Source organism: Phoenix dactylifera, chromosome 12, assembly GCF_051530095.1.
Source record: "Phoenix dactylifera cultivar Ajwa chromosome 12, Ajwa_hap1_PhDact_Kaust_v1.1, whole genome shotgun sequence".
Taxonomy (NCBI): domain Eukaryota; kingdom Viridiplantae; phylum Streptophyta; class Magnoliopsida; order Arecales; family Arecaceae; genus Phoenix; species Phoenix dactylifera.
The window spans coordinates 3785635-3810585 of NC_143201.1; the positions used below are offsets into that span (position 1 = coordinate 3785635).

A 24951-nucleotide genomic window follows, 5' to 3' on the forward strand; every position below is an offset into this window, starting at 1 on the left:
ATGAAAATTAAGGGTCATGATAGCATTACAACGGATGTTGCTTAATTTTTTTTCTTTTTCAAGAGAAAATTGGTTGCTACTTACAAATTTATCATATAGATGTATAATATAATGGAAGGCCTCATAAAGGATTATAATGATTTTATTATAAAATTAATTTCATTTCTTAGATAACTATATCTTAGAAAATCGATATAAAATTGATTATATTTTGATATATATAACTAGCTAAATTAAATTTCAGAATCAAATCGTTATTTCCTCTTCCATGCATTCATTTTTCATGCCCATATAGCGGAATCAAAATCACGCAGCCTTCCATTCGCATCCCATTCAGATCATTTTCCATTTCCTCTTTGGGCATGAAAATATAAATCAACCACACAAAGAAAAAAAACTGATATGATATTACAAATATAAATCAACCACACAAAGAAAAAAAACTGATCATAGTTATTTTCCAAACAACCACACATAGCTCAATGAACACACAGAGGATCACGGGGAATCAACAACTGGGTGGCTGTAATAGCAAATACACGTGATTCTCACGTGTGGTGCACACATAGAGGAACCCTGGTCCCTAGAAAATTTTCATCCATAAAAGAAAAAAAATATCCTACCTCTCTAATTCTCTCCTCACCCTTCAGTAAAGATAATGTTTGCAACACCAATATCAGGATCAAGGCACAGAGAAAATGCCACGTATCAACAAAAACAATCACTCACTCACTTGGTGTCATTCCAATCTCTGCATATTAAGTTAAGCTATTAGAAAGGAAGGAGAGAGCAGAAGAGCCAAGGGCAGTTTCAGGAACCCCGAGATGGCAACCTGCGTCATGTCTTCCTTGGCCCTGAAGCCTTCTCCATTCCTTGAGAGGTCACAGGCCAAGGGCCTCCCCTCCTTGGCCAGAAACCCTTCTTCTCTCAAGGTTCAGGCTAGTGGTGGCAAGAAGATCAAGACTGCCACACCCTATGGTTAGTATTCAACAGCAACTCTGACTCAAAGCTTCATCTGCTCTCGAATTTAGCAAGCATGTAGTTGCATGCATGACAAACCCATATCATCACCACCATCACCTCCACCACCACCATCAGAAAGCATGCAGGTTTGTATAATATGTATAGCTCCTGATCAACATAGTAGTATGTTCATAACAAGAAGATCAAAGACTGCCAGAGACTATGGTTAGTATTCAACAGCAACTCCAACTCAGAAGTTTCATCTGCTCTAGAATTGAGCAAGCACGTAGTTCCATGCATGACAAACCCATATTATCACCACCACCACCATCGTCAGAAAGCATGCAGGTTTATATAATATGTATAGCTCCTGATCAATATAGTAATACTTTCATACCAAGAAGATCAAAGACTGCCACAGACTATGGTTAGTATTCAACAGCAACTCCCGACTCGAAGCTTCATCTGCTATAGAATTGAGCAAGCACGTAGTTGCATGCATGACGAACAGATTATCACCACCACCACCACCATCAGAAAGTGTGCAAGTTTATATAATATGGATAGCTCCTGACCAACATAGCAATACTTTCATACCCTCCTTAGCATCAACGATTCAAGATCAGTTTTTAGAGACGGCAACGAAAATGTCAGGGGAAAATTCTGGCTTGTTTAGTAGATCGCTAAACCGGAAAGATCAATTATCATTGCTATGAGGTACTGCATCCGCTCTAAAGCCAGATTCTTCTATGGCAATGTGATTACATCACGAGGCTGATTTTAACTTTTCCATCTGTCAATCAATAAAAATAAAATCAACCTATATATTTATTATTTTATGGCATTTAACATATCTCTATAGTCTAGAACTTCCTTTCACAGGAACTGAATTTCTGGTTTTGTTCATGTCAACCTCTTATCTATGAATAGACCAAATTTTCTTTTCCAGTGATTAAAAATTAAAAAACTTGTAGGGACTGGAGGAGGTATGGATCTGAGAAATGGCGTCGATGCATCTGGAAGGAAGCCTAAGGTTGGATTTCTTTCCCCCTAATTCCTCTCATAATTAACTAACTATATGGTTATATTGGAAACCATTAGAGGTGTCGGGTTTCAAGTAACAGTTGCAGCCTCCACTACTGTTTCTGATAGAAGCTTCCATCTCTACTTTGTCTTGCCTATAATGGATACAGGGGAAGGGTGTCTATCAGTTTGTGGACAAATATGGTGCAAATGTCGATGGCTACAGGTAGGCATTTGACAATTTCTTTGCTTTCTGTTATCATTACTTCATCTATTATTACCCAAAGCAAGGAGGGCGAAGAACTAAATGCAGTATGCAGCAAGGGCTATGCGCCTATGAATGTAAAACTTCACCTATAGCATTCTCAAGAAAATAATTGCAAATTGATCATGAAATTGTTGTGGCAGTAATGATTTATTTATCATCACGCGAAGATTATAATTTGGATACTTCTACTTGCAGCCCAATTTACGCACCTGAAGAGTGGTCCCCAAGTGGAGACGTCTATGTTGGAGGTTAGACCAGCAAACAAAAACATATGATATCAAATCTAAATTGGTGCAGGAGCAGCATAATATCTACTCATCAGAAACCTTAGTTTTGAGTCACATTTTCCTTGAACTAATATTGCGATAAATGTGGGTCATGCAGGAACCACAGGGCTTTTGATATGGGCTGTAACCCTGGCTGGACTTCTACTGGGTGGTGCTCTTCTTGTGTACAACACAAGTGCTCTGGCTCCGTAGAATGTTATCACAATGATAATGTAATCTAGCCTACTATTTCTCTCAGAGAGAACTTGTTGTTGATACTCTCCTATATCATTGTTTTGCTATAATGCAAACTAATATTTCCTTAGTCAATAACCGTAAGGATCTCATTTCTGAATGCTAAACTACACTTCTGTCAGTGAGATAGTATTCACTATCTACAGCAACAACATTGCATAGACTAGGAGTTAACAAGGTTGTCCTCAAACATAACATCTCATACTATATATAAAGCAAACGCTGGCCGTAATTGACCATTGCCAAGGATTAGACATTAAACCATCTCACAACCTACAGGGTTAAAAAAAAAATCCTGCAAAGTCTTGAAACTGAACCACCTTGAAAAATCCCAAATCTCTTTTCTGAGGGGGAAAATCCTAAATCAAAAAAAAAAATCATAAAACATTTACCTCAACTTAATCCCAAATCTCTTAGATTGTGATAATTATTATATAATAGATTCTGGAGTACTTTTACAGGACTCCTATGTATAAGAGACGGCTTTTTATTTACAAACATATTCCAAAACTCTCACTGAAATCTTAAAAAGGGAAAAAGACTCCCGAAAGGTGGATCTATTCCAAAACTCTCAAGTTCAATTTCCAATTATCCTCCTCTAAATCCATCAATTCATATAGCATGTTCAAAGAACGTGTTAGTAGCACAAGAACGAGATGCAATTGAAATTAATAGAAGTTTAATATTCCATACATTCTTAGTTGGAATAGGAAACATGAGGGCAGGAGCTGGAGTGCGAACAAAGACAGGAATCTTAATGGCAACAAATTGCTACCATCAACAAACAACACTAAGAAGACTCGGACTGCTTACTTAAAGCTTAGGATCAGTCAGTCAGGAAAAGTACTTAAAATCTGAACTTTTTCCCATCTTCACTGGTTATAAGGTCACACTGCTTCATAAGGAACTGGGTCTTCAATCTAAAAATATGCACTCCAAAAGCGCTCTGACAAGAAGTTGGTCAGACAAGTAACAGATAATCAAGCATTCTATAATAAAATTAATGATGACAACCTAGGAATCTGATCTTCAGCAAATGTAAGTGAGATGCTAGCATAGCAGATAAAAGGAACCACATATATGGAATGAGCATATCCCTCCTTTGGACCTATTGAATATTGAAGTTACTATCATCTTGATTCCATGAATGATTGGTATATAACAAAGTAATCAGCAGATCAATAACCATATATACATAATATAGTGAAGAGACATTAACATAATCAGTAACGTTTAACAATAAAATGTATAAGCGGCATCAAACAACATCAGCCTCTCCTCATAAACACTATAGCCAATAACACGGGGAAATGGTAACCTAATTTGTAGTTCCTTAAATATGCAGACAATGCCGGGCATTCAAATTTCTGGTAAGTACATAACTGATGTTGTTTTGTTTCAAAAAAGAAAACTTCCATAGGAGTGCAAACAGCTTCATTTATGAAAGCAGCTCAATTCAGGAAGCGGTTATGCAAAGTACAATATGAGGGAAGACAATGTACTGTCATCATAAAGGGAATTTTTTTAAAAAAAATCTACAAAAATCAGTGGAGATTTTTAAAGTGATCATCAGCATCCAGATATTTTCAGTTATGGACTTGGTTACTAAAAATTTACTTAACCAGACAATAGAAATATAGTTCTCTGCATTCTGACAGTACTTGATGTGCATATAAGGATCTGCAAGGCTGCACACAAAAATATTATATATGATATTAATCAGCGTCCTTACAATTTTTTCTGGAAGAAATTTTGAATTGCCTCAGGAAGTACAACTTCATTTTGACCCACCTAAGAACATAAATGGCCTCCATCTAGTGAAGCAGAATACATGAAAACGCAATCCAAATGCATGACAGCAAAAGCACAACTAAGAAGCATCTTAGAGAGGGTTAATCACCTTCAAAAAAAAGTTCTCACTTTTTCCCACCACCAGAAACATTGAATTTGAAGAAGATAATGTCACCATCCTGAACAACATAGGTCTTTCCTTCTTGCCTGTACTTCCCAGCAGCCTGAGAACCAAGAGAAAAGATAAAGGGAATTATATTTTCATAATTTTGATGAATAAAATGTAAAGAACGAGAAAAGACCATGCATAGACATGACTAACTAGATAAAACGGTGGAAAAGGCATGCACAATAAAGTGCAGGTATGGTTCTGTACCTTGACTGCAGCTTCACTGCCCAGTTCTTTTAGCTCTTCAAACTTCATTACCTGAAAACAACACGAATTACCAAATAAGCAAGCATTGCATGATAAGTAAAAAATACATCCTAGATCCTACTATTTCCAAATATTTTGATTCAAGCTATGTTCAAGCTAAACATCTTTCTCTATGCAACAAAAGTGAATCACAGCTATTGCACCTTAACTAAAACATAAAGACGCTTCAACATATATACATTGACATAGAGGAATGACAGATATCTGCTTCTGTTGCTTGAAATGTGAAGCAGAAAATGGAGCCAACAGCTCTTGAATATGGAGTCAATATATTTTGGGAGCAACAGCAGATACACAAGATATTGGACCAGATAGTGGAAAAAAATAGCAACCCATATTCTCATTAGCATAAATTGCAAAAGGAGGGTGGACACAAAATACGATATTATCAAGGTCGGCGGAACTGTCCCGAACCGGATGGTTTGGAGAGTACCGAGCCGTATCGGCAGTAAACCGGGATGGTTTTGGCAACCAAAATGAAAAGCATCCGATGGAGGGGGAGAAGAAGAAGGAAAGAGAGAGAGAGAGAGAGAGAGAGAGAGAGAGAGAGAGAGAGCAGGGTGGGGGGAGGGAGAGGGAAAGGAAGGAAGAGCGGAGGCCGGTAAGCGCGCGGAGGGGGAGAAGAAGGAAAGAAAGGAAAAGAGAGAGCGAGCAGGGGAGGGTGGGAGAGGGAGAGGAAGAGCAGAGGCCGGCGAGTGTGAGGAGGGCTGCGGAGGAGGGGCTCCACCTTCAATCTCTTGTTTTGTTTGAAATAGGAGCCTCAAAGGAGGGGCCTTTTTAAATTTGTGACACTAACTTCACTTAAAAATCGCAAATTTAAAAAGAGCCCCCTTCTTGGGCCCCTGTTTCGAATGAAATAGGGGTCAGAGGCGAAGCCCCTCCTTCGCGGCCCCCTGCACGCTCCCCGGCCTCCTCCGGTCCTCCGCCATCCTCTCTCTCTCTCTCTCTCTCTCTCTCTCTCTCTCTCTTTTTCCACCAAGTCGGCTCGATACGGGCCGAACTGAGCGGTTCGGTTTGGTTCGGCCTACCTTGGTCTACAAATCTCAGACAACATGTATGATCTCTAAACTGCACCTATCTGATAATGTGAATTTTTACTCAACAAAAATAAATCAATAAAAGTACATGTCTACTCAATCAAAGAAAGCAGACATACCTCAGCACATATAAAACCTTTTTCAAAATCAGAATGGATGGTACCCGCAGCTTGAGGGGCTTTGGTTTGCCGTCTGATCTGCCAACATTTCACCTAATGACAGCCAAAAATTTGTCACAACAGAGCACATCCAGCCAATGAATATATGAAATTCTACTGCTCTAGTCTTCCAGGTGTCATGCAAATCACTGGGTAAGAGATCGCATTATCGATAATAAATATTATATTGAATGAAACTATGAATGTAGCATGCAGAATAACTTAACATCACAAAGTATTTTTAATCAGAAAGGGCACAGTACAGGTACCAACTGCTAAGAAACACAAATCATCTCAAGTTGGATACAAATGAGCAGATAATAAGAAACCTCCACAATCAGCGAGATTTGATTGAAAATGCATGAGAAGATCAAAAACCTTGACATCATGTTCCATAAACCACGTGATCAAATAAGTAAAATATGGTGGTATGCCTGTTGGGAAAAATATAATACCTCATCTGGTCCAGCAGTGAAAAAGTATATAAGATTGATTGCAGCAAAACCAGTCTTTATGATTTTAGGGATGGCACTGCAGCAACATAAAGCGAATTATTTCAGAAAACTGCCTCTTAAACCTGTACATGAACTTTCATTGAGAATGCATGTGCATGCAATGTTAAGAATGCCCACTCGTATATCCAAGTCATTGGTTTCTTGCATAAACACAAACACAGAAAGCTTCTCATAAAAATTTGTCAATTAAGTGTAGCATTTTGGGGTTAAGAACATATAACACTAATCATTTTGTCAAGCAAATTTTTTTAACCCTATCTTTTAGAACATCTAGATCGGAAGTTTAGGATGACAGGTTTATGATATGAGATATGTTCTAAAATAAAATCACATCCTCAAATTCTATGATTGGACCAAATCATCAAATGATAAAAGCAAACAAGAAATAGTAACCTCCTATCAAACTGTAAAAATTTAACGGGCGTAACATCTCTCTCATTTTCCTGGAAAAAAGGTTTTAGCCAATAGGCCTGTATATTAGCTCTGCCAGTCTCTAGAGTTGCAATATTATATATTATGTGGATGTACTTAAAGAAAAATGAATTTAGGTGATATAAGTAACTATATAAAAAATTTTGTCTACCTAACTTCATCTAGTCCCAAACAATCAAATTAATTCAGTTTTGAATAACTCTATTCCCAGCAACTGATGTATCTTTTTATCTTCATCTAATAAAAAGCAGAAAACTAACAAAATGTCTAGAAAATATGTTTATTTAATAACATTCTTGCTTCTTCTGCTAATATATAGGCATGCATTGGTGATATTCAATTACAGAATACTTTTATTTTAATTAAAAAGATTACATTTTTTCCAGCCAAAAAAAAAAAAAATCAAATGAAGGTCTAAATTACTCGTTGATTAGTTCAATCAAAACTCAGCACAAAGAAAGCAAACATGGTAGCACAAACACATCCTGGAACATGACATGTTTTCTTGACCAAAGAGAGAATCATGTTTTATGCATAAGAAAGAGAAAGAAACCACATTTTGTGCATAATCAAGACAATCTTCAGATAGCATAATCCAAACATAATGTAAAGGAATATAATATATACATGTATACTGATTTACCAGGGTTAGGGGACTGCATGGGAACGATCAAAACCAATTAAAATTACATATTAGGGCATAAACCAATCAGTTCTGATCATCATGTTCAAGCTATGCAACAAATTTCCCTATATATGTGCATAGATCCAATGCCGTTTATTGTCAGTAATCATTTAAGAAAGAGACCAAGAATGCAGTCCATGAAAACTTGCCTCTGTACTTTGTTTTCCTCACAGTATTTAGCAGCTTCATCCTCCGGCATATCTACAAGATTCTTTTCCAGAACACAGCTGAAAGGAATAATAGGCTCACCACCATGATCCTGCACCCTGAAAAATATGACTAATAAAATATCAAACAGTAATATCCTTGATATTTTAAGACAGAATGAATGAAATTACCTAAATATCCTTGGTCTCAAATAAACATAAGGGCACAAGACTGGACTGCCAATTTTATCACAATAGCTGTAAAATGATAAAGCAAGGAACTGTCCAAGAGACTCGTGACATAATGGTGATCAATTTATTAAATCTCCAACTCTGAAACACTGATTTCTTACGAATTTTGTGTTGCAAAAGAAAAAGGTAGGCCAAACACAAGGGTAGTAGAGGGTGGAAGAGCATTAAATCCGTATCAAGCCATGGCCAGATGCTACTGTTACTATGCAGTACCACTGGAGGGAGATATACCATGCATGTATCTTCGGTAGAAACTTGTTCTTCTTTCTTTGATAGTCCTTCTCATTCATATTCACCTGCAAACAAAATACAGCAACAGAGGAGTAATTATTGTTTCCATATATAATATGGAAAAGTGCAAGATGAAGAATGAGGGGAAGAAAGAACAAAAGTACAAACTTTAGTATATGACAAATGATGTAAGTTGATATTTATTTTAATACAGAATTTTAAATAGATAAATTCTGGAAATGCTTGAAGGGTCTGTTATGAAGCACAGATATAGATGCAGGATACAGACAAGACATGATATGGATAAGCCGATAGGTCAAAGACATGATATGGCTAGGATACATCAAGGAAATATATATGTATAATTGTATATATATGTGTGCATATATGTACATATGTATATGTGTGTGTGCGCATGTATGCATTTATAAGTTATACACATACATGCACACACATAAATACATACGTATGTATATAAAATAAGCATTCATAAAGCATAGTAGGCTATCAAAATAACCTAGTCCATACTTTTTGTGGTAGCATTAATTTTTACAAGCTTATCATTTAGTTGTTATTCCATGGACCATAATCCATACTTCATTTTTTAACATAGACTACAAAATCGAACCTTCTCCACGTTTTTGACGTACCAAGAAGTATCTAAAGTGTATCTAGGAAGTATACAGAGTGTTGTTTTAATTCTAAGAATAGGATACATAACATAGAAGGTGAGCCTTGGCGCAATCTCAAGGTTACTCCATTGTGACTTAGACATCACAGGTCTGAAACACGGAAACAGCCTCTCCACATACGGGATAACACTGCATATATCTGATTCTCCCCAAATCCTACAGCAGCAAGAGACTTGTGCATCAGGCCACTGTTTTTCTAAGATACTTAACATAAGTATTGTCCAAAAAGTACTCGATGACTACGGTATCTGATATGGATATGATACAGACATGGCATGCGATTTGAAACACCCATGCTTCCTAGAGGGTCTAACTACATATGCAAGAAAATAGTTTTAAGGCTATTTAAACATAAGCATAGATTTGAGAGCATCTTTAGTTCCAAACAAGTGATAGGCCAGTTCATGCATCATATGAGTCCAAATGGTTCCCAAGTCCCTCCCTTATTCTTGTTAGGCTTTCCACCACCAATAGAACATATTACACTAACAACACTATACGTATTGTAATATAAGGCCTACAAATAATACATTTTGGAAGATTAGCATTATGACCAAAGATTTTGTTTCTAAATAAACATGATATGGAAGCACAAGAGCATGAACTATGCATGTCTATCCTGATCGGAGTGCACCCAACTTTTCAGAAGCTCCTAATGGCCAGGATCAAGTTGTTTCCAACTTATAAGAAAGATTTTGATAGAATTTGATCAAGCAAAGTGCTAATCAACACCCTTGGACAAACAGCATTGGATTCTTTCCTCTTGATTAGAGGAACCTGTCATTATCATCCTTATATAAAGAGATTAGCAAGATTAGACTTACATATTCCACTTCAAGTATTTTATCACACCATTCAAGCAAATGTAATTGGCAGCATTGTTAGTCTCACACTTCTATATAGGGATATAAAGGTGTCTCATATTTGAATACGATTGCATGAGCACAGCTAGAAGTGTTTTAGTAGTTCAACCAAAACTTGTAAGAAGAATGTCACATCTATACACTACATAAAAGGTATATGGTCAAAGGGTCAAATGCATGGTCTGTCGAACCGGTCCATACCGGCCGGTTCGGTCCAGTATCGACCGGTCCAGTCTGGAACCGGTACCCGGACAACGTGGATGCCTGTTCCAACTATTTTCGGGCTGGTACCAACCGGTACGCATGCACACCGGCTGTGTTCCGGTCTCGTACCGGCCCGTATTCGCACCGGTACCATTTTTTTTTAGCTACAACGCACGCACTGTGGATTTTAAACCACAGCGCGCATGCACTGTGGTGTGAGAGTGCCCCGCGCGGGGCAGAGCACCCTCCCGCCTGCGCGGGGCAGAGCGCCCCAGGCCTACGCAGGCGCAGGCCAGTTCATCTGCACGGCGCATAAATGCCATACTGTGGCCAGCTCTAGCGGACGCGAACCAAAAAAAAATTCTTTTTCCGCCCGCATCCGTGAACCAATATATATATATATATATATATATAAACAAAAGACCGGTTCGTAATGGATCGGTTCCGGTACGAACCAGTCTCGAACCGGTCCGGTAGGCGACTGGTACACCTACTGGTTCGGCGTACCTTGGTCAAATGATTCTCGCCTAAGTTGGCTCTGTTGGTTGGGTGCATTTGGGATGCATCGAGTTCGAGTGGTTAAGATGGTTGGGTCGAATTAGATACTAATTGTTCTTCTAGCTTCTCAATGCTCTTCACTTCACCACGCCTCACTACTCCACCACCTCACCTTCCCATGATCCACTTCTAATCTCCAAAGGAAATCCACTGGTGCTTTGATTGAGGCTGGTGAGGTAAGATTGCTCTCTCTACTCTTTCTCCTCTCTCTCCGCTCTCTCTCTATCTCTCTATCTATACAGTCACATGTTTGAGGCGATGATGATTATCTCCGGCACCATGCTAGTGGATTCGAGTTTTTGAGCCACTAATGTAGGCGATGGAAAATCTCCAATTATTGGTGGATGAACTCTAATCCCCAACCCTAAATGTTCATGTTCTTGGTGATGCATACCTTTAATCGTGAGATTCTTGGATTTATGAAACCCTAAAACCTCTATCCTCATTTCTTATTTTCCATCCTAATGGCTTGATGGTGGGGTAGCTTGAATGGCTGCCAAGGCAGCTGCTGCAGTCATCCCTTAGGAGGGTTTGGAAGCAGGCAAAGGGGAGAGGAATTCTATAACAGGTACAAGATCATTTTTCCATATGATTTGATTGATGAAAGAAGAGTCTGAGCCTCTTCCCCCTCTTTCTTTGTTCTATCTTTTCCCCCTTCATTTATTTATTTAACTAAGATTTTCTATTTCTAGGACTAGGATTTGATATTAAGCCTAGGGTTCTATGTTTATTAGCGAAATCGGCAAATTATAAGTTTTTGTTTCTTTAATTTTCTTATATACAAGGGTTACTTTTGCAATAGTATGTTATTTATCTTACCTTTATTTTATACTCTTCCTCTACAAACATTAGGAGTTCGGAGCATAATCTGTGAAATTTGATGAAAAAAGGATTTGTTTTATGCTGAAAATTACAGGAGTTGGTTGATATTTGGAATATTTTTTTTTTTTGTTCTTCATTTTGTTTTTCAATATACTTCATCTTATTGGGGTAGACAATGCATCATATAAGCTGGATTTTGCTTATCTAAAAGCTTATAGATTCTTGGCTATCCAAAATCTTATTAATTAAATTGGAGGTCAGGTTCATTTTGGGGATTCTTTTTTTTTTTAATCGATGAATTTTTCGTCCTTTCAAATGGATGGATATGAGACTATGGTAGGTCCCATCCCTTTCAAGATGCAAGAAATAATTGTTAGGTTATTGTTCTAAGATTTGTTTCAGTAGTTTCTTACTTTGATACATAGAGATGGGAAGAGAAGGATGGGGTTTTTAGGATCCTCTCCCTTGATCTCCAACAGTTTGCCCCATTGAAGGCTGTGAAGGAGAGGTATTACTGTTTAGTTCCATCCCTTTTCATGTTACATTATTTTATAAACATAAAAATTTGATTGCCAACCATTACGTTCTTTCTATCCCATTACTTATAGTGATACTTTCTTACCATCAAATTGTAAGCTAAATGCATGAGCTAGAATATAATAATATCTAGCTGCCAGTAACTACAAATAAAAAACCTCTTAGAATAAATTCTGAAACCAAACTGAGTTTGAGTCAAGCTTTTGTGCAACTTATTGGGTTAACCAAAAACAATAAATAGATAACTTTTGCAATTAATTTTGGATGCATTATTTTTCTAGAAATTGCAAATGAAAAATAAGAAAGTTCAATATCAATCAGATAGGCTAATCCTTGCCTATCAACAAGGCATCCAACAGCCTTTCATTCTGATATTTGTGCTCTTCTTGCAATCGAAAAAATATATGCAATAGTTGAGTCAAATGGTTTAATTATGAGCATTTGTGTAGGTCAAGAGTTTTCGTACCAGTCGGTACCATACCCTACCGTACCGGTACCGAACCAGTATATAGTCTTGTACCATGCCGACACTTAGTACTAGCATACCGTACCATACCGGTACCAAACCGACATGCTATCTCGTACCGTACCGACACTCCGTACACCTCGTCATCTCGTATCGTATTGTGTACCAATGCTGTAATAGAATAGTATCGATATGGGGTTCAATACCGCGACGGTGAACCTTGGTGTAAGTATTTGTGCTCCTCTTGCTATCTAAAAATATATGCAATAGTTGAAAAAAAAATGTTTTAGTAATGTAAAAGTGGAATGCACAAGCTGAATTACTAATTATATAGAAGTAGTTATGTAAGAGATGATCATACCACATCATATGGTCAAATTAGCACATGTTTGATGTTTCCAGTTGTTTATATACTAATAACTCAACTTTTTCTCTATGATGCTAAGAAGAATAAAAATGGTTTCTCATATTAAGAAAATTACTTTGGAAGACAACAAATGCATGATCATATACTAGTAAATAATTAAATTTTAAAAAATAATCATACCAAATAGACAACAGGTTTAGCAGTAAGTAACTGAAGAGTGTTCAAGATCTCAACATCCGCAGCTTTCCAATCACCTCCACGAGCATCTTTTCCATCCTTTAGCCATGCTTTAACCTGCAGTGCGGAAGAGTAATGCCAGACTATTAAAAATTTTATAGGCTCAAACAACTGTCAAAAAACTATGTTACCTGAACTCAAATTTGTGTGTCAAGTATCAACATGAATTTAAGTTTTGGATCATTTCAATATCCAAGAATTTCTTATGAAGCCATGTCAACTTATCATACCAATATCATGTTTAGGTGTCGGGTGTGGCTATTTCAAGCCAAATTAAAGGATCCAGGTCAAGGTTTGCCGAATTGGTACGAGACCTATAGCGGTCGGCAGATGGGTCGGAACGGTACCAGTTCAGTATCGTGCCGACACATGGTACGCTTGGGCGTGCCGGTTCCATATTCCATACTGGCACACCTAATTTGTTTTGGAGTTTTTCAAGTTGATTTAATTGGTAATCAATCTTTTTAAACTTTTTCGATGATTTTAAATCTAATTTGATATTTTTTTTATGCTTCTATGACCCCAGTTTAACCTAAATATGCATCTTGTTGTTTTAAAATGATATAAAATATGAAATGATTAGTAAAAAGTTGCATGCTACAAGAAGCAACATGAAATATCCTCAAATCAAGTAGTGAGGTAAAAAATATAAAATAATATAATCAATTATATATATTTAAAGTACAACATACATACCGATATCTAAATTCTCGTCAAGTGGTGATGCCTCCCGTAGATATCCAAATTATTAGCATAGTCAGAAGACACATCAGCCCATCTCTCTAACCAAGCGATATAGTCTTGTATGTTCACATAAGAAACGCACTTCGGATTATAAGCACTCTCGGATCTCTCGCTAAAACTCTAGCTCTGAGAAGTGTCCTCTGACTGATAAACTGGCTGATAAAACGACTGTAAAGGAACCCATCTGATTAAATCGGCAGTAAAATCCAACTCGTAAGATGCTCCAGATTACGTTGGATAGTAGCCACCGAAAGATGCCTCGGATGCACCATATCCATATGGATCATAGACTATCTGTGGCTGCAGGTAATAGGATCCAGTATACAACTCGAAATCTGATATATCTATGGATCCTCTCTACGTGCAAAGTCATCAGCAGCTGCATCGTATCCTCCTAAATGACCTCGAGAAGCATGTCTCCTATATGCAATCGAATCCTCGTGAGTTTCACCAAATTATATATTATGGTCCCTATCATGTGTAGTATGCATAAACTGAGACTCACCGGTGAATCGAAGACCATCTTGCGGTTGTGTCTCATAAATAGTGATCTCATGTCCTTCACTTCCTTTCTAGCCAGCAGATCCATGACCACCAGAACTATTGTTCTTGGTCTCCGAATCTGAGTGAACTGGCTCATCCTCTACACTCTCCATTGGAGTTGCAGGTGCTTTTTTGTTTTTTCTTTTTTGGCGTGCTAAACAGCTATCTTCTTATCCTTCGTGTCACTCGCTACCTGCTTATCCTTCGTGCCACTTTTTGCCTGCTTATCTTTCATGCCACTTTTTGCCTGCTTACGCTTCATGCCCCTCTCTGTCTGGCTATGTTGGGATGATGTATGTCACCCTCCTGACCGAGTCGATCGGAAAGTACAGTGGCCTCGTCTAAATATCTCTCGATCGTATCTCTTAGAGGATGTCTCGAACAAGAGGTCATATGGTGACCGACTTTTCTGTGGCTGTAATTGATCAACTGAAAGAATGCATGGATATCGCTCTCTGCTCATTGCCCTGCATCGATCCTAGCCTTGCTGGCTACAAAATTCATCAGTCATGGAGGCGATCCTCGCTCATCAAGCTTTGCCTCCTACTGCTGGCCCATAAGCCATCTGATCATAAGATCATCCTCATCATTAACGAAAGCACTATAAATCGGATCTGGCTATGACCCCGTATCTACCCTAGCCTCATTAGCTACGAAATTGGTCGGTCATGAAGGCGATCCTCGTTCATCAAGCTCCGGCTTCTGCTGCTGGCCTACAAGCCATCCGATCATAAGATCATCCTCATCATTAACGAAAGCACTATAAATCGGATCTGTGTACTTTAGCTCCACTTTCTCTTGATACACTTCAGCCTCAACCTCAAATTGTAGTGAACATATAAAAAGTCGTTGAGGCGCTTCTATGTCAGACAATTCCTCTACTTGCTGTGGATGAGGGCGAAACAAGTTGATCGGGTCAATAGCGGAGGTGTGCCTCTCTTGCTGAATCGCCTCCTCGTACTGCTAGTCGTTGTTCTTCCCGCTAACAAGTTACGCTCACAGACACTCGAGGAGACCGTCTGAAAAAAGATCTAGATAGCTAGCTGCTTAAGATTTTTTGTAGACAAACCAAAATGAATCCACCATTCACCTACAAAAATATTGAAGAAAATTATATATAAGATACTATCATATTAGTAACCAACTAACACCAGGTAAATATCCTCCTAATGTGTAATATATTTGGATTCATACTTTTCTTACTTATAACAGCTGTCGAAACTTCAAAGCTATTAGTGCCCTCCCTAAATATTTTGGTTTATGAAAAAAAATCGTGTTAATTGAAAATACCAATTAATCACTTAAGTTAACTTATCTCTTCTAAACATAAGGCCGCGACTTCTGAATCAGGCTCCATCTTGTAAATTACATTATGCAGAGCAGCCAGAAATTCGTCATCCATATCGATTCCAGCTATGGAGTATTAAAATCAAGGTTTTAGATAGTATGCTGCAGATAGAGTTCGTTATTATATTAGTAAAATTGTACAAGTGCAGAGTAATCTAATTTTCAATGATCTTGCTTGCTAGATGCAAGTTTCTACCCAACTGATAGTCCCACCGCTGCTCAATGATGACGATGTATTCCTAGGCATACGTCGGATCTACCTCTTTGATCTGAATCTTTGCCTTCTCCAACATATGATACAAGAAGCCCAACTAGGGGTAGCTCTCCCTGTCTACGGCTTGAAGCACTTCATACAATGGTCTGATAGCCTTCACTATCGTATTGGTCCGCTACCAGAATGCCTGCCTTGTCACCAAGTCTCAGACAATGCTCCCTTCAGTGCTGGCCATCATATATCTACTTTTTCACTACTCGAGACTGAGAAACATCTGACGTAGAACTGCTTTCTTCTCAAGAATGCTATCACATGCAACATAGTTGGCAGCAAACCTTATGACTCCTGATCTTAAGATCTCTCCCCCTGCATACCTCCTCATCAATGAAAGGACTCATACATGGTTATAAATATATTTGGCAATGGTTTGGGCAGTCTCCACTTTCTGCTGCACCCTACGAATCTTCATAATGTCCATCAACATAAAGTCGATACAATGTGCAGCATATGGGGTACAGAAAATGTGGCCGTCGCTCCATCAAGATCCCTTCGGTGGCCTTATATTGTGGCCTATTATCAGTGATGATCTACACAACATTCTCCTATCCTACCTGATCAATCACTTTTGCTATCAATTTGAGGATGTACGTGGCATCGTGCACCTAATCAAAAGCATCAACCGACTTGTAGAACAAAGTCTTCATATCACAATAAGTCAAGAATTTGATAATGTTTCGCCTGGTTGGACCGGTCCAACCATCACACATCACCGTCAGTCCATATGTGGGCTACTTGCTCTTATATAAGGCAATATATTTCTCTAGCTCCTTATTATTATCAAGAAGCTCATTGTAGATGTCCTTCGGCCTTCCCAACACTTCTTTTTAACAAAATAAGCAGAGGGGGAGGGGGCCCGATTCCGAACCAGGTCGACTCGGTGTGAACCGTCCTCGATGCGAACCATCCACCGTTCTCGGTGCGAATCAGATGGTTCGCACCGAATTCAAACGGAACCAGCTAGTTCCGGTCGGTTCGGTCCTGTTCGGGCTTTTTTTAGCCGATTCCGATCGATTCGGAACCCATTCCGGCCGGTTCAGGGCTAGAACCGATTCTAATAGGCAAATCGATCCGATTTTCCACCGGGTCGGCTCGGTACGGGCCAAACCGGGCGATTCGATCCAATTCAGCCTACCTTGATCCAGGTAAGATAGGATAAACAAAAAATTATGAGGACAAATAAGCCAGACACTGTACTAGAAAAATATAACGAATTAATACAGAAAATCTGCATAAAGCTTTCAGGTTTTTCGAATCCCACTAACTGAGAAGAATATTATCTAGTTTCATTTTGCTTAGATTAAGAAAGATGGATAAAATGAAAATCGATGTTCTTCCTTTTTTGTCAAGGACAGAGGAATATAAACAACCCATCATGCTCCTGTAAAGACAGCATGCTCCAACTAGCTGCTAGAACATTATAAGTCAACTATTGGAGTAGAATCTTGAACCACTTCCATATACAGGATATCGCATGAAATTTCTAAGTTTACATAATGTATACAGACATCACAAAATCTCCAACCAATGCGATCTCTCTATTCTCCATTCTCCAACACCTCTTTCCAATTATACTACAGCCGATGTTATCTTATAGTTAAAAAATATGATGTCATAGAATTCAAAGCTTCTATATAGCATGTAAAAGAAACCTGGATTCCCCATATTAGTGGCATCAACATAATAAAATGAAGAGCTACTTAACAAATTGATTTAGTTATTTCCAATGAATAGTTATACTTCTATGTGGAACATAAGGGAGAAGTTGGATGCCTTATATTGGTGACATCGAATGCATGATAAAGTGATGAGCTACGCATCAAACTGATTTGGTCATTTCTACTGATAAATAGGTGAGCAATAATAAACTCAGTTACAAAAAATTTTCCATGCATAAAAGTCTACGAACAAATAGCAGTATAAACACCACTTAGTTTATCCTAAAAGCATTATTACAACATCTAGTTCTCCCTCCTTCACTGAACTCCATAGATAAACTAGATCTAAACCCTGACCTAATAAAAGTGCATGTCTATTAACCACCTTTTACAATATACAGATATCAATCTACAGAATTCATGAATAAAAAGCAACACGAAATATCTTAAACAAGAAAATCAAATATATGAACTAATTGTAAAAGGCATCATGCAAAAAGAACATAGTAATATAGTATAAAGAAATTTATGCATCTGATTAATTAATTTTGAGAAATATATTGTGCCAACCTTCTCACATAATTCATGTTCTATTTTGAGCTGCTTGTCATTGCTCCTTTTCATGCTCTTTTGAAGATCCTCCAACCTTCTCTCAAGGAATTCTACATCCTATGAAGAACAGATGCAATAGATAAGAGGTTAAACACACTTATGCTTCTAGTTCTATAAAACAAAATCTTAAGTATTCTGAGGCAGTATCAATAACAAAATAAATTATAATAAATATACAACCTAGGAAATTGGTAATAAAAGATAAATTAGAGTGCATAACTGTGGAAATTGAAAGTAAAACCCAAATGTGAAATTAAAAATAACAGCAACAACAAAAAAGGGTAAGAGAAACATGGGGCTCTAAATATATGTCCCGTATTTGTCACATTGTCTTGCTATATTTCAAAATTAACCTCATAGCAAATAGGTAGAAAGCAAATAGATTACCTATTTCATTATCAAGGCGATAAATAAGCTGACGAGATCACTACAAAAAAAATAGAAAACAAAAACAGTAGCCATATAAAACAGCCAGTTTTTCCATTTTTATAAAAGCTCAAAATGGCTGAGGGATCCAGAGAATCTAAAACAAGAACCTTGGTCTGTTAGGAAACATGGATAACAAAATATTTTCGCATCAAAACAAATTTTAAGTTGAAAGTAAACTAATCTTTCAATTTAAGATGATTTTAAACTCTAGATCCATAAGAAGAAAACAACGAAAAAAGGCTTCAACCCAAAATATTCTCCCAATAGACATATAATTTTAGCTCGACCTGCAGATAAAGAATTAATGAAGACTAGCAAAATAACATATTATTTTCTTGTGGGGCCACCAACTGCTTCTTATGAGAATAACATATGAAATTTGAAAAAATAAAGCATCTAGCATAAAGGATATGATACTGCATCATCCATCCATGCAATTACATGGTGTTTAAGTTGTTCCACCATTAAACCTAAGTTATTATAAACCATGATTAAATCCTGCGGAATGAAACCCATAGACAACTTTGGACAATCAGAGAGATTCTATTTGAGACATAATATGAATACATATGATATTTATGCTTTAAACTCCATCTCAATAATTTCTCAGAATAGTACTAGTCCATAGTCCATACAGTGCAATGTCAAAGCATTCTTATGATTTTATTTGAGAAAATAAATGCTCCACTACAGATATAAGCCACACAAAATTAATAATTGTAGATGACATGTATTGATTGCATGTGCAGTTAAACAATAGTTTGGTAGAGTCAAGAGGAGGTGAATCTGAAGTTACCTGACAGGTCAAGACAATGAAAGCACTTTGAATGTATCTAATAATCTGGAAATAATCTATATCTACCAAACCTAATGCAGGCAACATATTTCTTAAGGATAAAAGTCAGCAATACCTTAAGTCGTAGTTCCTCACTTATAGTCTCCAAGTCCCTAACAGGATCCACAGAGTCATCGACATGAATTATTTCTGGATCTTCAAATGCTCCTACAAAAGAACATAACATAGGTGTCTTAGCTACTATCTATATATGACAATATCAAAAAGAGAAAAAAAGGGACTGAAACCTAATAAACTCTTCTTACTGTACATAATAAATGAAAATAAGCAACAATAACATAATGGCATAAATTTGTTGCATGTTTTTACTACAATTGTTGAATGATAAACCTATGAAGCTAATGAAAAGCCAAGAATACATAGATATATTGCACAAATGTCAAGGTGAATGAAAGAATGTGACCTGGCAACCTTCAACTTGAAATGGTAACCATGTAAGGTTTGATATTATATATATACACGCACACACATATATATAAACATAATAAACACAATAAACATGGAAGTCTCTTGTCCTACTAGCAGAAAGACTAAAGAAGCTTACTCAATACATGAAAGATGCCATCAACTGCACGTATGTGGGATAGAAAGCTGTTTCCCAGACCCTGTCCCTCATGAGCCCCTCTTACAAGTCCAGCTATGTCATGAATTTCTAAAAAAGCTGATACCTGCATGGAACACCATTCGGTATGGCTCTTACTTAGAATATATGGATTGAATAAAAATATCTATAGATTAAACATGTATTAGAAATAATCCACAGACAGTGCAACATTAAAAAATGACATGGGTTTTTATAACTTGCACGTTGTTCTGCAAAAATATACTCTCATAAATGTGTCTCCTAGATTGAAATTCTTACAAATGGTCAAAGACTCCACGAAGGTTACACTAATAGTAACAAGGAAAAACTATTAAACAAGCATGCAAGATCATTGTAGCTTCAGTAATATAGCACTATCATTAGATAACCATGGGCGAGAACTACAATATAAGGATAGTTACTCGTTATTGTAGTCCTATACTATAGGAGTCAGTCCCTTTGTTTCGGACAACTGCCATTAAAGGTGCCACTAGGAATGGTCTACTCATATGGAACATATTATACCCACTACTCTCCCCCCCCCCCAACTTTTTTCTTATTCACCCTTTATGGTTCTCCCACTTCTTCTTATTAATGCTAGAACCAACAAACCATTACGTGGTATAAGAAAGTTATATCCATTGCCATTCTTTGTTATATATCCACTTTTGCATTCTCCCCAGAAAAAAATCTCCAGAGTTAAGGTTTAAGCATTCTATATTTAGCTGGAAAAGTAGAGCAGGTCATTGATTAGATTCTTTGTATTATCATGTTTACACTATGGTAACTTTTTCGTGCCATATTCATATGTGAAAAAGTAGTGAATATCTGATGCTCGAACTGTTCCATTGACAAATGCACAAATATTAAATCTAGAAATATTTCTAAATGCCAAAAGTACAATAGCAGCAATCCATACTCAAGTAAAAAATGTACATACTAGACCATGTTTTTGTTCAACATGTAAGGAAGCACCTTTGAATCAAAAGACACTGAACATAAATAGGCTAACTGATCTAGTTTTAGAAATCAGGCATTCACTTCATCTGGTATTAGAATTTACAAGGAGCTAAATCCTGCAACTTTCTTCAATTATACATAATGCAAGGAGAAGACAATGATCAAACATCTAATGTGACTGGAGTATGCATGTTTATATTGCTTATACATAAAGGACTTGCTATCTTTCCTTAAGTTACAAACCATGCAGTATAACGTTGCACAAAGCTAAAATTCATCAATGTATCAATCTCAAGAAATGTCCAACTGCACTTCCTAATACCACCATCTCCAGATAGTAGATTCAAAAGGGAGAAAAAGAATAAACTCCAACTATGGAGTCTTTATTTTTTGAGAAGCATAAGCGGAAATATATCAAGATATAAGGAAATTGTTCATAGGAATGACAAGAAAAATTAAGCTTGGAGAGTCTTGTTATGAACCTCGCTCTTTGGCTTGTATAATTGACAAAGCCAATCAAACCGCTCATCAGGGACATTAGTCCGTGCCTCATTGGGTTCTATGGTACAGAAAGGGAAATTCTCTGCTGGGATTGACAACTTTGTAAGCGTGTTGAAAAGGGTTGACTTCCCAACATTTGGTAACCCAACCTGTGAATCAAAATAATGACCTATGTCAGTGATTGGTTAAGCATGATAATTTCTGAATCAATTTTCACGTTATTAATTATAATAAGATAAAATTAGAGAAGCCAAAAAAGAAGTAACCGTACAAAAACTCTGTACTTCAGAAGGTATCAAGATATGAAAAAGCAGAACACGTTAAGATTTTTTCCATTGATCAATGAAGGGGATAAACTTGCCCATGGAGTTACAGATTGAATATTTCAGATTCATTCTTATGGCCTGTAGCATTTCACTTAGCGAAAAAATTGTGGAATTAAATATTACAAAGTGCGAAAATATAGATTCCTAGTCATCCAATAACAACATAATAAATAATTACATGCTGCTAACAAATTTTATTAAAATATTCGATGGATCTAACTTGACCTGATTTTGAGCAAAACCAAACAGTAAAAAGCAATCAAACAAGCAACAGCTGTGCAACTAAATCATACGGCAACAGAACGCATACACAAAATGGAATCTGAAAATGTTTTAAATTTTTAATTGTTTACCAGTAATACGTTACGTAAGCAGATATTTTGTGCAGGTCAAATCAAAACCGAATAGTGAAAACTTAAAAATGAAGCATACGATACCTCCCAAAATCGTAATTTTCTTTGTAAAATCAACTGGAATTACCAATATAGCATGCCATGTGCTCATCAGGAGAAGAAAACCAGCGCAAGGTGCCAAATTAAAACAGAATCCACACTACTATGGGCTGCTTTGCGACCACAGATGATGGAAACCAACTCGACAGGCAAATCTTAGCCGGAAATTTCGAGTGAGAGATGTGGATTCGAAGCTTACGATTCCAATCTTCAAATGGGACGAGAACCGACCCAGAATCGGCCGCTCGGGGGCGGCGTCCTTCGATTTGGCAGCCTTTGGAGGCATCCCTGGAATTCTTGCGAGGAGCTCCTCCGAGATTTCTAGGGTTTTGGAACTCGGAGGCTCTCTCCTCTGTCTAGGGCTGTAACGGTTCTATTTCGTCCCAAGATTGCGCCTTGGTAAGGGAGAGCCAGAGAGGACAAAAAAAGGGACACTTTTATTTATAGCTAACCCTAGAATTGGAATTGGCGTACTGTTTACTCTCACTGCCGTCTTACGATTGCAAGAATGCGGCGGCTCCTATGTTTCCTATGCCCTGATTCATTGAAGGTCCGGTCATTGGAGGGTAAAAAGCTTATCCAAAAAATTATATTTTTTTAGTTAATATTTAAATAAAAATGATTTATTTATAATTTTTTTATGTATTGAAAATAGTTCGGAAACCTATTATCTATATTCGTTTGCATTATTTTTCCGGTAAATTGCCAAGATGTATCCTAATTTCCAATAGTATTCTTTATTATATAAATACTATTATATATAATAATATTATATTATACACAATATAATATATAATAATAAATAATATAATATATAACATAATATATCTTACGATATATATTATATATTGTAATAATATCATTATTATATTATAATATATTGTATATTATATTATATTATAGATTATTCTATAATATTTTAAAATATTATATTATTATATTATTATTATAGAGTTAATGGTATTTTATAAATATAATAAAAAATATTTTTTTTAAAATGACTCATCCATTTTCTAGGTGACTAAAACTTTTCTTCCATTGTATAGGTAAATACTATCTATGAAAAAATAACTTATCTATTTACATAAGCATAAGAATATGGGTAAGTTGATCAATGGAAAAATTGACCAATTTTTATGGACCTTAAAGAAGATGGATGGTTGTGCCTCTATTTGATGGAACCTCTTGTATTTGGGGATTGAAAATAATATATATATATATATATATATATATATATATATATATATATATATATATATATATATATATATAATCAATCTTATGAATGTCTCCAACCATCAAGGGTGCATCTCATCCCCCATTAAAATTAGATGGTGAGAAATTGAATAAGATATGGAGAGACAAAAGAGGTATGGAAAAAACTTAGCTCCACTTTGTTTCTGTCCGGTGTCTTCTTTCTCCCCTCTTTTCTTCCCACCTTCCTATCTGGGTCTCCAATTAGGTAATATGAGGAGATCCCACGATCTTAAGCTTAGACAACCAAATTGATAACCAAAAAATCAAATTACCTACTAGTGATGCTGAAGATGTTGAAATACAAGTCTTGGTAGATGAGGCTAATCCATGATTCGCATGTTTGTTATGATATGCCATCAAGTTTTGCATTTATATAGATAAATTTAAGGGGTGGGAAAAGCACCTCCATAAAGTCCTGCAAGCAAGGTAAGAATATAAAAATATAGCATCCATAAGGTTACAAAAATAATAATCTTAGTATCTATGACTAGAAGTGTGTTTATCCCTATTCCAATTTTTCTCAGTGAATAAGTGCTTCGAAGCATTCATTTCTCATCATGTCATTTAATCATCCTTCTCAATTCAACTCATCATTTGCTTTCTTTTTTTTCCCTTACTCTTTACATTCATCTATGGTATTACTAGTATATGCAAGTATGATACATGAGAAAATATAATATATAAAAAAATAAAAATTGTCAAAAATATACTGCATAGTATAAAATTTTGTAAAAAATTATGGAGTTAAAATGGCTAAATATGACTGGAGCAAATCTTGTATCTCACCGGACTTCAATTTATGACATGCTTAGCTCTCTTGAGACCTAGTTAATGAAATAAATTTTTCTTGCCCTTAGAAGATATTTAGCCATCGTGTAGTGATCACTATACCTACAAAACTTAAATAACATGATTCCTTAGAAGATATTTTTCTTTTTCCTTTGCTGATGAAGCCCTCACTTACCATCCCATGCAACTTTGCTCCACTACTAAACATAAAAACCCTGGCACATAAGAATATTGCCTTTGTTTCATTTGGCATTCTTCAATTGAATATAATCGAGGGTGAAATTGTATATGATAAACATTCTTCCAAGATCAAGTTGATTCAGAACCATAAACTATGTGTGAAATAGATAAATTTTAAAGTGTACTGACTTCTGTAGTTAATTGCATTAGTGTTTAATCTCCCTCATATAATGACCCGT

The 24951-nt window shown here is 36.6% G+C and overlaps 2 protein-coding genes across 7 annotated transcripts; one reads left to right on the plus strand and one right to left on the minus strand.

Moving 5' to 3' along the window:
* Positions 1-390: 390 nt before the first annotated feature.
* LOC103713824 (obg-like ATPase 1) lies at positions 391-23067 on the minus strand. 6 transcript variants are annotated; one of them, XR_605113.5, is made up of 14 exons: positions 22686-23067; positions 21690-21857; positions 20209-20332; positions 19720-19811; positions 18338-18436; positions 13148-13261; positions 8459-8523; positions 7979-8095; positions 6653-6728; positions 6159-6251; positions 4943-4993; positions 4676-4790; positions 4508-4566; positions 3413-3721 (listed from the first exon to the last, which is right to left on the minus strand). XR_605113.5 is itself a non-coding variant. In XM_088708633.2 (13 exons), exons 1-12 carry the CDS (start codon positions 22770-22772, stop codon positions 4692-4694), a joined length of 1185 nt encoding a protein of 394 aa, XP_088564759.2. In that variant the 5' UTR covers positions 22773-23067; the 3' UTR covers positions 391-1756; positions 4676-4691. The 6 variants fall into 6 exon arrangements, 5 of the variants coding, with proteins under 5 accessions (XP_088564759.2, XP_008799075.3, XP_008799076.3 ...); XM_088708633.2 differs by lacking the exons at positions 3413-3721; positions 4508-4566 and adding an exon at positions 391-1756; XM_008800853.6 differs by lacking the exon at positions 4508-4566.
* On the plus strand, positions 825-2853 carry LOC103713825 (photosystem II 10 kDa polypeptide, chloroplastic-like). Its single transcript, XM_008800856.6, has 5 exons — positions 825-978; positions 1938-1996; positions 2157-2212; positions 2450-2502; positions 2639-2853. Exons 1-5 carry the CDS (start codon positions 825-827, stop codon positions 2731-2733), a joined length of 417 nt encoding a protein of 138 aa, XP_008799078.3. The 3' UTR covers positions 2734-2853.
* Positions 23068-24951: the final 1884 nt, after the last annotated feature.